Below are 17967 nucleotides of genomic sequence, written 5' to 3'. Positions count from 1 at the left end.
TCTCTAACCAATAAATAAGCAAAATCTTTAAAAAACAAGAACAACAACAAAAATAAAACAAAACAAAAAAAAACTTTACAGAAACAGGTGGCTGGATTTCACCCTGAGCCACAGATTGCCAACCTTGCCTCCAAAATGATACAATGTGAGAGCCCTCGGATGACTCAGTCCGTTAAGCATTTGACTCGGTTTCAGCTCAGGTCATGATTTCAGGGTAGTGAAATCAAGCCCCGCATTGGGCTCCACACTCAGCTGCTAATCTGCTTGGGATTCTCTCCCTCCCTATCTCCCTCTACCCCTCTTCTAGCTCAGCTCTTTCTCTAAAATAAATAAATCTTTAAAAAAAAAAAAAAGATACAAGGTGGAAACACTGCTAACTCTGCCACTGGGGGATTATCTCAATTTGCTTAACTTTTGATCCTGATTTCCTATGTATGAAACGGGGACAGTCTCTCCAATTACCTCAGTCACTGTGAGGAACACAGAACACACGGTCGGTGAAAGTGCTTTGCCGATCATAAACATATTATAAACTGTAAATCTCATTTCAAATATAAAGGCATTGACCATAAACTGTTCCCCAAATCTTATGTACATCCCTCTCCCACCATCCCCCAAAACATGACATTCTTATGCAAAAATGTCAACATTCATCAAATCTTTCTTCCCAATTAGCTGCATCAATTAAGATCATTTTGTGAAAACAGATACTAAACCTAGGGCATCCATTTCTATTTTTGCCAAAATAACATTCTTACTTTGCCCACTCAGGGTGATTTGCTAGAGTCTCATTAATCAAATTGCTTGTGACTTCAATCATGTGTACACTCTCTTGATGCACCTGTGTTACGGATAGGAGAGAAAAGAATCTCAATAAAAAATAAGCCCAATTTAACATTTATTTTTCTACACTGTTATTGGAACAATGATTTTGAGTCAAATAATTATATACTTAGTTCCAATTAATTTAGAAACCTGTACAGAACAGCTGTTATACATAATGTCCTATGACCCTCATTATGGAAAATAAAAAGTACACACTAGCTCTCTGATTTCAAGCTTAACAACTTCAGGAAAAATTGCATAAAAAGATACATTCAAATATTTATACCCATACACAAGACAAATAGGTAAATATATTCAGTTCACACACATTATGTGTCTACAGTATACATAAGCTTTATCAACACTGCATGAGCTTATACAAATTATGACGCAGTGTGAGACATCAAACAAAGAATTTAGTAAAGTTTCAGAGTAAAACAAAACAAAACAAAACAAAACAAAAAACCAGCTGAAACTGCATCTCAGAATTGACCTTGCTAAATAACAAACAAAATGAGGAGGACAGAGGTACCTGGGTGGCTCAGTCAGTTAAGTGACAGACTCTTGATTTTGGCTCAGGTCATGATCTTAGGGTTGGGAGGTCAAGCCCTGTGTCGGGATCCCCACTCAGCGTGGAGTCTGCTTGAGATTCTTTCTCACCCTCTGCCCTTCCCACTCTCCCCCTTTCTAAATTAAAAACAGAGACAGAGAGAAGGATAAAAAGAAACAAGCTAGTGCCAGAGAACATGCTCTATATTTTACTATTTTTTAAAAGATTTATTGGAGGGGCACCTGGGTGGCTCAGTGGGTTAAAACCTCTGCTTTTGGCTTGGGTCATGATCTCAGGGTCCTGGGAACAAGCCCCGCATCAGACTCTCTCCTCGGCAGGAAGCCTGCTTCCTCCTCTCTCTGCCTGCCTCTCTGCCTACTCTGTCTGTCAAATAAATAAATAAAATCTTTAAAAAAAAAAAAAAAGTTTATTGGAGAAAGAGAGAATGAGCAGGGGAAGGGACAGACGGAGCAGGCAACTTCCCACAGAGCAGGGAGCCGATTTGGGCCTTACTTCCCGAGATCATGACCTGGGCTGAAGGCAGCCACTTAATGGACTGAGCCACCCAGGTGCCCCTATATTTACTATTTTTAAATGAGGCATATTGAGCATATGGTTTGTCTAGCTATTCCATGTTTACTCGAAAGAACATGATTCTGCTGTTGTTACTTCACATTGGCTGATATTTCAAGATTTTTATATTCTTACTAATTTGCATCTACTTATTCTCTCAATTACTGCAAGAGGAGTATTACTGAATCCCTAACTAAAATCACTGATTTGTCTATTTCTCCTTTTAATTCTGAATATTTTGCTTCATGTATTTTAGAGCTCTATTGTTAAGAACATACACACTTAATCAGTTTTTTTTTTTAAAGATTTTATTTATTTATTTGACAGAGAGAAATCACAAGTAGGCAGAGAGGCAGGCAGAGAGAGAGGAAGGGAAGCAGGCTCCCCGCTGAGCAGAGAGCCCGATGTGGGACTCGATCCCAGGACCCTGAGATCATGACCTGAGCCGAAGGCAGCGGCTTAACCCACTGAGCCACCCAGGCGTCCCAAGAACATACACACTTAAAATCAGTATATCCTACTGCAGTATTACCCCATCATTATGGAAAGACCTCATTTCTTATTGGTCTTCAGTAATATTTAAGTACATTATCTGATATTAATATAATTTATAACTCTTATGTTTACAGTTTGCGTGGTATATCTTTTTTTTCATCCTTTCATTATCAGTCTTTTTATGGATTGAATTTCAAGGGTAAACCACTTATAGATACCATAGAACTTGCTACTTTATATCCAGACTGAAAACCTCTGCCATTTGATTATTTAATTACCTCATATTTAATATATCCACTGACATGACTGGATTTAGGTCTGCCATTTTCCTATCTGCTTTCTGTTTCATCCCTATTCTTATTCTTTCACTACCTTCTGTGTAAAGCAATTCTATTTTTATTTTTTTTTATTTTTTTTATTTTTTTAAAGATTTTATTTATTTATCAGAGAGAGAGAGGGAGAGAGAGCAAGCACAGGCAGACAGAATGGCAGGCAGAGGCAGAGGGAGAAGCAGGCTCCCTGCCGAGCAAGGAGCCCCATGTGGGACTCGATCCCAGAACGCTGGGATCATGACCTGAGCCGAAGGCAGCTGCTTAACCAACTGAGCCACCCAGGCGTCCCAGCAATTCTATTTTTAGTATAGCATTTTAGTTTCTCTAAAATTTAATGGTTGCTATTCATCTCAAGCCAACCACATCTTTATCATAAACCACCTCAAGTGGTTACTTACTTCCAATTAAATATAAGAACTTCATACCAGTATAATTCTGTTTCCAAGTCGTCTTTTTGTGCTATGGTTACACATATAGTTCATGTATGTGTATTATGAACTCTGCAATACAGTGTTTTTTACTTTTTTACTCTTCTTTAAATAGTCCTGTTGTTTAAATAAACTGACAAGGGGGGAGGAATGTAATTTTTCTATATATCCACATGTTTACCAAGTGCTTTTCATTCTTCCCTTTGGATATAAGTTATTTCTGGAGTCATTTCTGTTCAGTCTGAAGGAATTCCTTTAGCATTCCTTATTCTCTCGGTCTGCTATTAACTAATTCTCAGTTTTGGTTATCTAGAAATACTTTTATTTTGCTTTTACTTTCAAAAAATAGTTTCAGAGGAATGCCTGGGTGGCTCAGTCAGTTAAGTGTCTGCCTTCCGCTCAGGTCATGAACCCAGCGTCTTGGGATCAAGTCCCCCCTCAGGCTCCCTGTTCTCTCACTCTCATGTGTGCATGCTCTAATAAATAAATAAAATCTTTTAAAAAAAATAGTTTCAGTAAATATAAAATTCTTGGCTGACTAGTTGTTTTCTTCCCAAGGCTAAATATGTCATTCCAATGTCATGTGGTGCTCACTGTTTATTATGAGAAGTCAGTTATTACTTGTTTTATTATTCTCCTGCGTATGATGTGTAATTTTTCTCTTGCTTCCTTCAAGATTTTTTTTTTTATCTTTTTGGCCTCCAGTAGTTGGACTATGATGGGTGTCTAGGTTTTGTTTTATATGTATTTATTCCACTCAGCATTTGTTGAGCTTCTTGGCTATTTTATTGCTCTTCACGAAACTTGACAAGTTTTTGACCATTATTTCTTCAAATATTTTTTTCCACTCTTCTCTTTCTCCTTTCACTTTCTGGGAGGCCAATTACATATCTGTTAGAATCTTTGCTATCACCTTACAAATCTTTGAGTCTCTCCTCATCCACTATCTTAAAAATATTTTATTCGTAAGATTGGAAACCTTCTATTGATCTTTCTTCAAATTCATTCTTTTCCCCTCCCCGGATACCAAATCTGCTGTTGAGCCTATCTAGTAAATTTTTCCTGTTATTGCTCTTTTCAGCTCTAGGATTTCTAGTTAGTTCTGTTTTATAGTCTCCATTTCTCTGTTGAGCATCTGCATTTATTTATACATTATTAGCATACTTTCCTTTAGTTTTTGAACATATTTATAATAGCTGCTAAATCCAACATCAGCACTACTTAAGTATCCCTTTCTTTAACTGCTTTTTCTCCCCTCCAAGTCACACTTACCTGTTTCTTTTATGTCTAGTAATTTCTGGTTAAAAAAATTTTTTAAAAAAATGTGTTGTAGCAACTCTGGATTTTGTTTTGTTCTTCTGAGAACTGTTGCTTGTTTCAGTAAGCGATTAACTTTCTGCAGTGAAGCTGCAAATCTGCCTTCCCTGTCACTGATGTTTCTGCTCAGTGTTTTTTATTTTATTATTATTTTTTAAAGCCTAAAGCCTTCCCCTGAGCCTGCATAGTTTAGCAGTCAGCAAATGATTTTGGCAAAAATCATGCTCACAATAGGAATCTTCATGATCAGTAGCCTAAGATGTGTGAGTTGAGAAATGCAATCAAAGGCACAACCAATCTGCAAATTCTCCAAGCTTTCAAAGTGCACAGAGCTCCATGGAGTCTCCCAGATACCAGTTTAGGATGTATGGTTTATTAATCTTCTTATAATTAAGCCCTTCATGGTTCTCTTGCTTCCAGAATCTCTTCCTTTAATTTATAGCTGCTCTCTTGCCAGCCCCAAACCAAGTCTCCTACCTCCCACAGGAAAAGCTGCAGGTTTCTGTTGCCCAAGCTAGGCAGAATGAGTAAAACTCCAAACACGAAAGCCACAAACTACCTGTTTTACCAGCTTCAGTAACAGTTTTTCCTGAGGAAATACTCCTCAGACTGTTGCCTAACCAGCTTCAGTAACAGTTTTTCCTGTTGATGGTTTTCCAACAGTTTCCTGCTGATGGTTTTCCAATGCCCTCATACAGTGCTTTTAATAATTTTTTAAGATTGTATTTATTTGAAAGAAAGACAGAAAGAGCATGAGCAGGGGGAGGGGCAGGGAGAAAGGAAGAAGCAGACCCCCTGCTCAGCAGGGAGCCCAACACAGGGCTCAATCCCAGGACTCTAGGATCATGAACTGAGTTGTCAGACATTTAACTGACTGAGCCACCCAGGCTTCCCAGTATTTTTAATAATTTTATGCTGTTTTGCTCTTGCTTTCTGTGGGAAGGAATTATCTGACATCCTTGCCCTGTTATTACCCAAAGATGAAGCCTAAAAGGAATTCTGACAGACTGGATGTGGATAACAAAAGGAAAGAACGTAGTCAAGGATGACTCAGAAGCTTTTCACCTAAGCAAGTAGAATGGAGTGGTCATTTACGCCAAAATACTTACTTTCAGGAGGAGAACACACAAGCAAGGGAAGAGCTGAAATTCAGTTTTTGATATGTTATATTTGAGATGGCTATTAGACATTCAAGTGTAGATACTTTCATGGTGTTAGAGAATCCCATTATTGGCTGGGAGAATAAACTAGATAACCAATAAGTTTCCTTCAAAAGCTCAGTTTGTGTAAGTCCTAGACCACAAAAAAGTAGTTCAGTAATACATGTTATCCAAGTTCAGGAAAGCAAAAGCTCATTGAAGGGTTGAGGAAAAAAAAAAAAAAGGATATGAAAAATGAATAGAATTGACATGAGCAGGGGAGCCTGGGTGGCTCAGTCAGGTAAGTGTCTGCTTTGGGCTCAGGTTATGATCCTGGGGTCCTGGGATCGAGCCGCATGTTGGGCTCCCTACTCTTCAGGGAGTCTGCTTCTTCCTCCCCCTGTTCTTGTGTTCTTGCTTGCTCTTTCTCTCTCTCCTTCTCAAATAAATAAATAAAATCTTAAAAAAAAAAAAAAAGAATTGAAAAGAGCAGTCAAGAAGACCCTCTGCCAAGAAGCACAGAAAGGAAAGTGAAATGGAAGAGCAGGAGAGAAGAAAAAGAAAAATGGAAGCTCATAGTGTTATAAGGTTTCTCTAAGAACTACAATAGAAGGTAAGAATGTATAATGGCAGGTTTAGGCAAAATGTAGCAAAAACAAAACAAGGTCTCTAAACAAGTCTATACAGTTTATATAAGTGACTATACATGATCAGTATCCAGAGAACAGATAAGAATTACATAGAAACTGAAACAGAGATATGGAGAGAGCAAGTTATTACGAGCTGAGACTGAGGACATAGTGAGCCTAAAAATAACTAAGAACAGGACTTCCAAGTGGAGATTCATATAGCAAGAAACAATGCAATCCCTCAGTAAATTCTGCGTATCAGATTATCTACTGATAACATATCTCTACAGCACTATATGAAAATGTTTCATATCCATGATTTCACATAAACTTCACATTTCCTGGAAAGTAACATATCAAAACCTAGGATGACAAGTTCAGGGGACTTCAGATAAAGATTAAGATAAATAAGAATTTATTTTAAAAGTCAAGAAGATACATCACTATAGAGAAAATTCTAGCTGCACTTTAGAGAAATTTTTTTTTTTAAACAAAGAAGGGTGTTAAAACCTGAATGTTTGTATCCTCCCAAAATTCTTATGTTCAAATCCAAATCTCCATTATTAGTTTTCCATGAATTTGTCTACTTTTATTTTTTTAATGTGCATTTTTATTTTGTTTTTAGCAAACTCCTCAAAAGTGATCACAGAAGAAATGATCACAGATAGTGAAGAATAAATGGCTTCTTTTAAATGGGAGAACTGTGATCTGGTCTCATGAGTCCTAATCTAGTTAGTTCCTTGTTTACTAGCTCAGAATTTCTTGATTAGCTAGATGGTTAAGAGACAGGGCCTTAGGAAGTAATTAGTTCACTAGGATGGAAGCCCTCATTACGGTATCAGTGTTGTTATAAGAAGAGACACAAGAGAGGTGACCTTTCTCTCCCCCATGTGAGGGTACAAGAAGAAAACGGTCACTTCTAAACCAGACAGAGTACCTTCTACCAAGAACTTGACTGTGATGGCACCTTGATCTGAGACTCTCCAACTTCAGAACTGTGACAAATAAATGTTTGTTGTTTAAGCTTCCCAGTGTATAGTATTCTATTACAGCAGTCCAAACTAAGAAGAGAAAAAACTGGAAGTGTACGCTAGAAGGACCTAGAAATTGAGATATAAAGATTCTATGGTATATTAGAGAAAGACCAATGGGACAAGAAGGGAAGGAGCTAATCAAGAAATTCTGAGCTAGTAAACAAGGAACTAACTAGATTAGGACTCATGAGACCAGATCACAGTTCTCCCATTTAAAAGAAGCCATTTATTCTTCACTATCTGCGATCATTTCTTCTGTGATCACTTTTGAGGAGTTTGCTAAAAACAAAATAAAAATGCACATTAAAAAAATAAAAGTAGACAAATTCATGGAAAACTAATAATGCAAAAATCTAAATAATTTGTTATATATATTTATAAGCAAAGAAAGCTTTCCAGTTTCTGCCAGCTTCTTGTACATACTCCAGTTTTTTAAGTAGGCTCCACTCCCAGTATGTAGCCCAGTTTTGGGCTTGAACTCATAACCCTGAGATCAAGACCTGAGGTTATACCAAGAGTCAGATTTCTAACCAACTAAGCCACCCACGCACCCCTGCATACTAAAATTCCAACAAGAGTTTATTAATGGCAATAGTAACTGTCATACTCTACCTTTGCAGTCAGGAGTAGAGCTAATAGAAGAGTTCCTATCACTAACAAAAATATGATGAAAATGCTTATTATTTTGTCTAACATCTTCTCCAACCAGATGATCATCTGCATAGAAAGGAAAAAGAGAATTACTCATCTTCTGAGCATAACTTAATAAAAATGCATATATATCCAAATATTATTAAGACAAAATAGAATATTCAGCATTGCAAATCAAACTACGGCATAATGATTAAAGCAGCGAAAGCTGTAAGCAAGTTCAGAAAATTAACTAATAGCATTAATTACTATTGTTATATAAAAAGTTTATTATTGTCCTATCTAAGAAAGGCAGTCAATTTGAACATATTTATGTTTGAATTCGCACACAATGGTATATTTACATTTCAAGTTGTAATTTATAATCTGGTAAATATTCAAAACTAAATAAAATATTTAAATGAAGTAATGATAGTACATTAGCTGACCTCAATCTCCTGGAATTTTACTATCAATTAGCAAATACATAGCTTTAGAAAAAGTATGCCTTACAAAATAGGTATTCCCTAAATTATACAAATAAAATAGGAGCAAATTAAAATAGGAATTACATTCAAAATATTTTTTCCCTTTGATGCCACTAAGGTTACAAAAACAGTAATAATAAGAATCTAAGGTTAAGGTAACGATAATATCAATTTCAGAATACAACCCTGCGGGGGCAGGAGGAGGTCAGCAGGTAGATGCACAATTAGAAGGGATACAAAATAGGCTTTAATTATACAGGGAATGTTTTATCAAGCTGGAGGACAAACTCACTGATGTTCTTTAAATCTTTTTATATATGAAATATTTCATAACAAAATACTTTTTAAAATCTGACATTCTACTTGAAATATCCATTCTTTTTAAAACATAAGCTCTAGGACAAATTGACTGTAAATAAAGAATAATCATTACTATAATGGTTATTCCTTAATCAATAAATTCCTTAATCAATTCCTTAATCAATAAAATTATAGCTCTCCCTAAATGCTATATTTTGAGTATAACCTCTCTCATCTTTCACAATCACACATAACCTTACATTTAAAAAAAATTTTGTTTTCAGAATATATAATAATTATGACAGATTTCTACAATTCCTCCCACGCAAAGCTACCATGTAACATTTCAAAAATAAAATCAATTAGACTGATGACTACTGAAACACCACATTGCAATCCTCAACCCCTGCATAAGCTACAGCATTGCTGAATAAGTTAGTCTTAATTTAAATCTGAATTATACCTCCAGTGAGTTAAACACACAAGAGCAAAGAATGGTGGTTAAAAACAAAACAGGACTTCTAAAATATTTTCCATTCCGTGCTGTAAGCTTGCATCCCCTTATCTTTCATGAAAGATACTATCACTAAGAGATCAACGCTGCAGTGAACTCAAAGATAAAAAGTTCATCTTTTATCTGGACAATTATAGCTTCAAACAGAAGAGTTAATTTTCAGTGCATGCCACCAAAGCATCAAAGACAATACAGAGATTAAAAAAAGTAGTATCAAGTTTCTAAGATATGGAAGGTCAGATGTCATATTTTGAATGTACGTTCTAAAATCAATTGAAACTTTCCAGTTGCACAATCAGAAACCAACTCTTAAATAGTTCTTAAGACAGTTTCCTGAGGAAAGAGCTACTATTCTTCTTCTTTGTAGTTCCCAAGCCTGACAGTGCGTGGCACATGGTAAAAGCTCAAATATATATTTGAACAGCCAAACATAAATAACTTCAGAATTAAGACCAGATTTGTATTCACAAATTATAATTTCTAAAAATAACTTGGGAGCCCCAATTTTCTAAAAAATGTCTATTCTAAAATATGTTTTTAAAATGTAAATAATGATTTAGAAAATGTATCTAAATTTAAGTGGGGGTATTTCTAACATATAAAACATGGAATTCACAAACACATTATGTATATCAATATAACAAAATCAAGCTTTATGTTGGGATCCAGTGCCATTATCTCTGGTTAAGTTACGGTGAAAAAAACAGGACAAAAACGAGACAGATAAAGAGAGAAGAGTGGGAAAGAGAGATGGAGGAGGAGTTACCAAAGAATAAAGGGAGGTTTTTTTGTTGCTGTTGTTGTTTTAAAGGTCAAAACAAGAGAAAAAAGTGTGTGGCTGGGCGAAACTGGTACACAAAACAAAGGACAAATCAATAAAGAGGAAATAATAAAAGTGGACAGAAAACTTAGATGGAGGAAAAGACCCCCCAGAAAAAGGTGAATGGAAGAAGACTCTCGAGGAAACAGAAACTCAGACATAGAAAGAGAAACACAGGGGCACCTGGGTGGCTCAGTCAGTGAAGCATCTGCCTTTAGCTCGGGTCATGATCCCAGGGTGTTAGGATTGAGCTCCACATCAGGCTCCTTGCTCAGCAGGAGAGAGTCCGCTTCTCCCTCTGCCCCTGCTCGTGCTCTCTCTGTCGCTCACTCTTTCTCTAATGAATGAAATCTTTAAGAAAAAAAAAAGGAAAGAGAGAGAGACACGTGGACAGAAGAAGCAATAGAGACGCAGAAGGGAATGGAGGAGAGAATTCCTAAAGATATGCCAAAGGCACTGTCCCAGGATACAGAGCTGTGTTCAAAGCTGTGTTCGGCTTTGGGCAGCAGAATCCAAACCACCTATCGTCACTGCCATCAGCTGTCATTACCACCTGCCCAGAGAAGTCACACTGTCCCTGGGGATTTCCCCAGCCTTCCTTGCTCTGAGAAATTATTTTAGTTATTGAACTCTATTTTCTTAAAGGGGAAGGGGAGTAATTTTAAAATGACATTCTGAATGTTTCCAGCGTGAAGGAAGGGCATGCATTTTTTCAAAATTTAGAGAGGTCAGTAAATGTATGGTTATACTGCAAGACGTTGAAACTTCTAAATTGGCTTTGTGTATAGGAAGCTACTAAGAAAGTTATCATTCCACTACTGAGTTTTCTATTCATTATTCTGGGTCTGTAGGCTTTCTTTTGTTTTATTTTTTTTAAAGCAAATTCTAGTTGAGTCTTAGTGCAAATAAACACTTAAAAATAAAACAAGCCTTGAGAAATAGGTTGTCTCAATTAACCACAAATATGTTTTCTCTCACCCTCCCTTCCCTTGAATTAGTTTCCTAGTTCACTCCACTTGAAGCTGAAACACCAAATACCCAATGCTGCAAATTTTCTAACCTTGGATGTAATGTAATTAAATAGACCTCAACTTATTTATGTGCTTTCCTGGAATGGACAGTCCCAGAACTTACAGCAGTCACTCCCGCTCTCCACCGATGCTTTACCTATACTATACGGAATCATCAAAGAAAGGAAACCTTCACTTGATCTCTTAGGAATCTTTTAAACCTGAGTCACAACTGGTTAGCTAAGAAATAGCTCTTAAATTAGGTGTTCTAACTCAGGCAGTCACCGAAGGTTAAATCAAATTGCACCTAATGACTTTAGCTCTCCTTTCTCTCATCCCTTGAGGACAATTTCATGTCAACATACACAAGTTGGAGAAGTGTATAAAACCACCTACTTTGATCAAAATAAGAAAATGTGACTTTTGTTTGCAGCACTATTATTTGCCAAGGATTGAACTCATTTACTCATGTTAGTTTTGCAGGGAATGGAAGTATAGACAACAGCATGTACGTTGGTAGGAGCAGGGCAGTGGCCAATAAGTGTATGTATGTATGTATTTTACACACTGTTTATTTTCAATCCAAAGTTCAGAGTTTAAGGCAAGTCAAGTAACCCCTTTCTACTTCTTCAAAAGAACGAAGAAAACCTTAATCTCTATACTAAAAGTCACCTTGGTCTATTTCTATGAAGTACCACATTCATCTTAAGGTCTTCTATGATACCTCCACTGAAAATTTAAGGTTTTGTTGTATCTAAACATGATACACATAAATGTCATCTCTTGCTATCTGTCTCAGGGATTTGATGAATCTACGTCTACAGTTACTATATATAGGCTACATGTCACGAGTACAATACCCCTAATTTATCTGGATTAGCCTTTATTGAAGTTATTTAAAATGTACCTATTTCATGCAAATCATGCGAAGCATTCACTATACATACAACGTCATACCTTGGGAAATACATGAAATTAAAGGTCACAGGACATGACCACAATCTTTTTTAAGTTAAAAATGAAATTCTAGAAGAGTAGCTATTAAAAAAAAAAAAAAGACACTATATAACATTATCAGCCAAGTGAATCAAGTATTTCACAGATCTTTTTCAAAAATTCCTGTGTCATTTATAAAATAAGTAGCAATAAAAAGTTCTATTTCCGGGGTGCCTGGGTGGTTCAGTTGGTTAAGCATCTGCCTTTGGCTCAGGTCTTGTTCTCTGAGTCCTGGGATCCAGCCCTGCATCTGGTTTCCTGCTCAAAAGGGAGACTGCTTCTCCCTCTCTCTCTCTCTCTCTCTGCCCTTTCCCCCCACTCATTCTCTCTCTCTTTCTCTCAAATGAATAAATAAATAAAATCTATTACAAAAAATCTCTTGTTCCTTTTCGATAAGTATGTGCTCTCACACATCAAAGAAGACTAGAGTAGGGCCACATTACAGAGCTGAAAAAAAATGGCAATCACTCACTGTAGACAAAAGGACTGTAAGACAGAACTTCTGACACACACCTGGGCAAGGACATAGTAACCATTTATCCTAAATAAATAGATTTGGGTGTTTAGAAAATTGTACTGTGATAGTACCAATGATTCACGACCTTCCATAGCTTATTAATTTGAACTTTAAAAGCCAAAACTAATTTTGACATATGGACAGAAACAGAAAGAAAATGGAGAGACAGGGGGAAGTTACAGAATTCAGTAATAAAACCCAACATCCATGTGTTCATTTACCTTCTTATTTAGCCAGTGCCAGAGCTTGAGGGTAGGGGGTAAGGTAAGAAAGAGAAGATAAGAACAGTGGAATATCATTAGAGAATGCAGTAATAGTATGGAAAGAAAAGAAAGTCACTGAGAGTATGAGGAGGAGATAATCCCAGACCAAAAACCAAAACAAAACAAAAACTGGGAAAATAACTGTAATGCATTAACAAAGTTTTAAAATCAACTGTATATAGTATTCATTTAAGATATACAATGACTGAAATAACCACAAACTTTTTTGGCAATTCCACAATTAAAAATACATGCTTGTCTGCTTAAGTAGTCACACCAAATTCCAAAGATCAGAATAATAATTAAAATTCTTTCTCATTTCAGGTACCAAAAGGATTTTGTGTCCCTTTATAAATTAATTCATGTTCAAATACTATGTGTTCATTGAACTTTGTGGCTGTAGCTTTATAGTACAGGTCATTTCACATTTTTTAAACAGTAAAACACTTCCATGCTCATCTGGAACAGTGAACACTTGGCCAAAGAGCAGACGGAACCAAAATTCTGTTAATATTTGGTATATCTCCTTCCATCTCAATTTTTGAAGCACTTATCTTTCTACTTTATGTAACATCCTTTCTTTCATACAAACGTTACCTCATCAAAACACCTCACAATATTTAACACTATATAACTAACACTAGTTAGTGGACACATGATGTAAAAATCGCTAAACACAGGATTGAAGGCATTATTAGTGATATAAAAAATATAAAAACTAAAAAGCTTAATTTTATCTTTGCAGAGTTTTTACTAAAAGTATACCCAGTGCACGTTTAAAACTATACTTCAGGGCGCCTGGGTGGCTCAGTGGGTTAAGCCGCTGCCTTCGGCTCAGGTCATGATCTCGGGGTCCTGGGATCGAGTCCCGCATCGGGCTCTCTGCTCAGCAGGGAGCCTGCTTCCCTCTCTCTCTCTCCCTGCCTCTCTGCCTACTTGTGATCTCTGTCTGTCAAATAAATAAATAAAATCTTTAAAAAAAAAAAAATAAAAAAAAAATAAAACTATACTTCAATCAATCTCCTGTAGAGGTATAGTTTCAAAAACACTAGTCTCATCAATTGAAATTTAAAAGAAACATGAAAAATAGATTTACTCCCCAAAGCAGCAACCCATATGTATTATTATACTAGATGAAACATAATTATGGCATCGATTATTACTAGACAAATATTCAGTTTGCTGTAGTCACTTATTCTGATATGTTTTATTATTATAGCCAAAAATGATAGTTTTATTTATTTTACTGTCCCTCTTAAGAACAAGTTGGCATGCAAATTTGAATAAAAAATGACAATTTTACAAGGCTACTCCATCACAAACACTTTTGATACCTGCAGAACTTCAACTGACACAATTCTAGAGTTGTCCTAAGTGAAGGGTTCCAAATACAAATATGTGGGACTCTGAAAACAAGAGTTAGTGTCCACCCCTTCTGATAGTGGTAAGGCTGTCAGAAGTTAACTGAAATAAGAGTCATCCTCTTTAAACAATCTGCAGGATTAATCTGCTCTAGTAAAACAAAACTTCACCCCAATACCAGGAAGATGTGATAAATATGTTAAAATCTGTGGGAAATCTTAGACTTTTTCATATTTAAAAAATTGAAAAAAGAATACAAATAGGCAAATCACAAAATAAAAATATAAATACCCAATAAGCAAACTCATTTTTTTTATTTCAAACTAAAACAACACTCATACTTCTTTTTATGAAACTGAAAAATACTTTTTTGTTATAATATCTAGTAGTGGCAAGAGCTCAGAAAATGGGCACTGCCCTATGTTAAACTGATGGGAACTAAAACTGGCAAACTTTCTGGAGACAGAAAGGCAATACGTAAGAAAGCATATATATCCCCGTGGGGAGCCTGGGTGGCTCAGTCAGTTAAACTTGCGACCCTTGGGGCACCTGGGTGGCTCAGTGGCTCAATCATTAAGCGTCTGCCTTTGGCTCAGGTCATGATCTCAGAGTCCTGGGATAGAGCTCCACAACAGGCTCCCTGCTCAGCGGGGAATCTGCTTCTCCTTCTGTCCCTGGCCCTCCCCGCTCTCCTATGCTCATGCTCGCACACACACACACTCTCTCTCTCTCCCTCTCTCAAAATCAAACAAACAAACTTCTGACTCCCGGTTTCGGCTCAGGTTAAGATCTTGTGGTTATGGAATCAAAACCCACATTGGGCTCTGTGATCAGTGTGGAGTTTGCTTCAAATTCTCTCTCCCTCTCCATTTCCCTATCCCTAACTCTTTCTCTCAAATAAATAAAATCCTAAAAAAAAAAAAAAAAAAAAAAATGTATCCCCCTGCATCTCTGCTCCCCAAGGAGATATTACCATGGCTTTAAAAGATTTCTTTCCTGGGGCACCTGGGTGGTTCAGTGGGTTAAGCTGCTGCCTTCAGCTCAAGTCATGATCCTTGATCGAGCCCCACACTGGGCTTTCTGCTCAGCAGGGAGCCTGCTTTCCTTCCTCTCTCTGCCTGCCTCTCTGCCTACTTGTGATCTATGTCTGTCAAATAAATAAATAAAATCTTTAAAAAATAATAATAATAAATAAATAAAAATAAAAGATTTCTTTCCTTCCATCTTACATGAACTCCAGTTCTTCGTCCCATTCCTATCTATGCTGGTTTCACCTGACAGTATTTCTCAACCTGAAGTCATGGATGGACCTGCTCAGGGAAACAGTCCGTAGGCTCCGTGAGGAAGTCCGGCTCACACAGCACAGCACCCACAAAGACCTCGATTCAGTCTCGCCTGTCTCTCCTGCCTCGAGTCTGCATATATCCCACTGTGACTGCTTCCTTGGTGCTCCCTAAGAAGTCACGCTGTGGCAGTCGTTCCCTTCGCACTGCTCCATCCGCCTATTCCTCCTGCCCTGTCACCTAAGAAACTCCTACTTGTGCCTTGAAATTTCCTCTGGCATCACCTCTTCTGCAAAACCTCCCCTCTCCCACTGCCTTGCCAACAGCCCGTCCCCTCTTGCTCAGTATTGCCACTGTATTCTGTACATCCTGTCCTCCACAAATTAAAACCACTGCTAACACACTATGAATCGGGCTCTGATCTAGGAACTGTATGTCTATTAACTCATTTAACCCCCACACCTGTTCTCCGAGGTGCATGCTATTATGTTTATTGTATTGATAAGGAAAACAAGGCATAGAAAAGTTAAGAAATTCATCCAAGATCACAGAGCTAGTAGGTAGCAGAAGTGGGATCTGAAACCAGTTTGAAATCGGGGTTCATGTTCTTAACCACTGTGTCTAAATTTTAATGGACTGCTGTCTCTCCATTAAACAGAGCTCCTGCATCTACTTTTCTGTGAGTCAGTGGATTTTCCTGAGGACTTAGCCCATTATCTGACATGCGAGAATTACTCCAAAAATACTGCACTGAGGTGGCATTACTGACAATGTAATTTTAGGCAAGTCACTTAGCCCCTTTAGATTTCAATGAGGAAGCTGAGCACGTGTTCCGTAACATCCTTATCTACCATTTTTAAGAGGGAAAACTACTTATACAATACTGATTTAAACTAAGTCTATCCTATCCTTACAGAAGCCATAGTTCTAAACTTTAAATATCATCACAGATACAGACATTAAATGTGTTATTGACGATCATAGTATGAACACCAAATACCATGACATGGAATATATATATATATATATATATATATATATTCCATTAAAACCGCCCAAGTGCTTATAATATAATACCTTGCTATCAACTTTTAACAAGAATTTTCCAAGCCCAACAACTGGCCACGGGGCGAGAGCCTCTTGCCGCTCCCTGAGGAAGCGCTCCACAGCCTGCCACCACACCAGGCAGCGTTTCTCCAGGAAGTCCACAACTCCAAAGTGAATAACGAGCTTTTTGAGGATCCAGACTAGAAGGAAGGAAGACATAGAAAACCAAAACATAGATTACAAAGTCAGAACTTGAAAGGGCCCTTTAATTTCATGTGACCTTTCTAAAACAGCAAAGCTAATATTTAAAAAAAAAAATCAATTAAGGGGGCACCTGGGTGGCTCAGTCGGTTAAGCATCTCCCTTCAGTTCAGGTCATGATCTTGGGGTCCTGGGATCGAGCCCCTGCATTGGGTTCCCTGCTCAGCAGGGAGTCTGCTTTTCCCTCTCACTCTCCCTCTTGTGCTCTCTCTCTCAAATCAATAAATAAAATATTTTTTAAAAATCCATTTAAAAAAAAAAAGGCTAGGGGAAAGATGAAAAGTTCATGGTATTCCAGACTGTCAGAATTAGGACAAATAACTTTCCACACAACCCCACCTGCCCATATACTGCCTCCACTGTCAAGTCCAGAATCCCTGCAGGAGCCAGGGATTATTTCACAGCATGTATAAACGTAAGACACTCTGATCATAAAGATATCAGGGACTACAATCCCGGCCCCTCACACCTTACCCTTCTGGGCTGAAGAATCCTAACCCCTGACATGTCCCAATTTCCCTGGCTATTATAGATGCTATTGCCAAATGTTATTCTTCTCCTTGGATGTTTAACAACGTTAGTGCCCAGAAAAATATCAGGAATTCCATCTATATCATAATTTTATACCTCTGGTATTCCTATTTCTCTACTTGATGCTGCTCTGTACGTATGAATCTGCTAGCAGGCTTCAGTAGAGAAGCAGAGTAGAGACAAGCAGGGTTGTTACAAATAGTCCCTGAGGCTACGCAGGGTATAGCTTCCGCAGAGACCACTCATGGAGAACATGATGTACCCTCCGCACTGGGTAGCAAGGTCGTCCTGCAAGCAGGGGGTGAGCTTCCTATTAAAAGCCAACTAAGGGAGGGGGTTTGGGAGAAGGGGGTTGGATTATGGACATTGGGGAGGGTATGTGCTTTGGTGAGTGCTGTGAAGTGTGTAAACCTGGTGATTCACAGACCTGTACCCCTGGGGATAAATATATATGTTTATAAAAAATAAAAAATTAATTTAAAGAAAAAAAAAAAAGCCAACTAAGGGACACCTGGGTGGCTCAGTTGGTTAAGCAGCTGCCTTCGGCTCGGGTCATGATCCCAGCGTCCTGGGATCGAGTTCCACATAGGGCTCCTTGCTCTGCAGGGAGCCTGCTTCTCCCT

The 17967-nt window shown here is 37.6% G+C and overlaps 1 protein-coding gene across 4 annotated transcripts in view; it reads right to left on the bottom strand.

The window, feature by feature from the left end:
- Positions 1-17967, bottom strand: part of TMEM245 (transmembrane protein 245) — a 98442-nt gene that overhangs the window by 48867 nt on the left and 31608 nt on the right. For 3 of the 4 annotated variants that reach the window (XM_032307537.1, XM_032307539.1, XM_032307540.1), the window contains exons 6-9: positions 16583-16752; positions 12819-12842; positions 7935-8039; positions 759-841 (exon numbers count right to left, since the gene is read on the bottom strand). In XM_032307537.1, the coding sequence (XP_032163428.1) occupies positions 759-841; positions 7935-8039; positions 12819-12842; positions 16583-16752 (382 nt within the window). The remainder of the gene's footprint in view (positions 1-758; positions 842-7934; positions 8040-12818; positions 12843-16582; positions 16753-17967) is intronic. The other variant, XM_032307538.1, reaches the window with a different exon arrangement.

Source organism: Mustela erminea, chromosome 12 (assembly GCF_009829155.1).
Source record: "Mustela erminea isolate mMusErm1 chromosome 12, mMusErm1.Pri, whole genome shotgun sequence".
Classification (NCBI taxonomy): domain Eukaryota; kingdom Metazoa; phylum Chordata; class Mammalia; order Carnivora; family Mustelidae; genus Mustela; species Mustela erminea.
The sequence above is the reverse complement of the archived record's forward strand: the minus strand, read 5'-3'. Positions and strand labels throughout refer to the sequence as shown.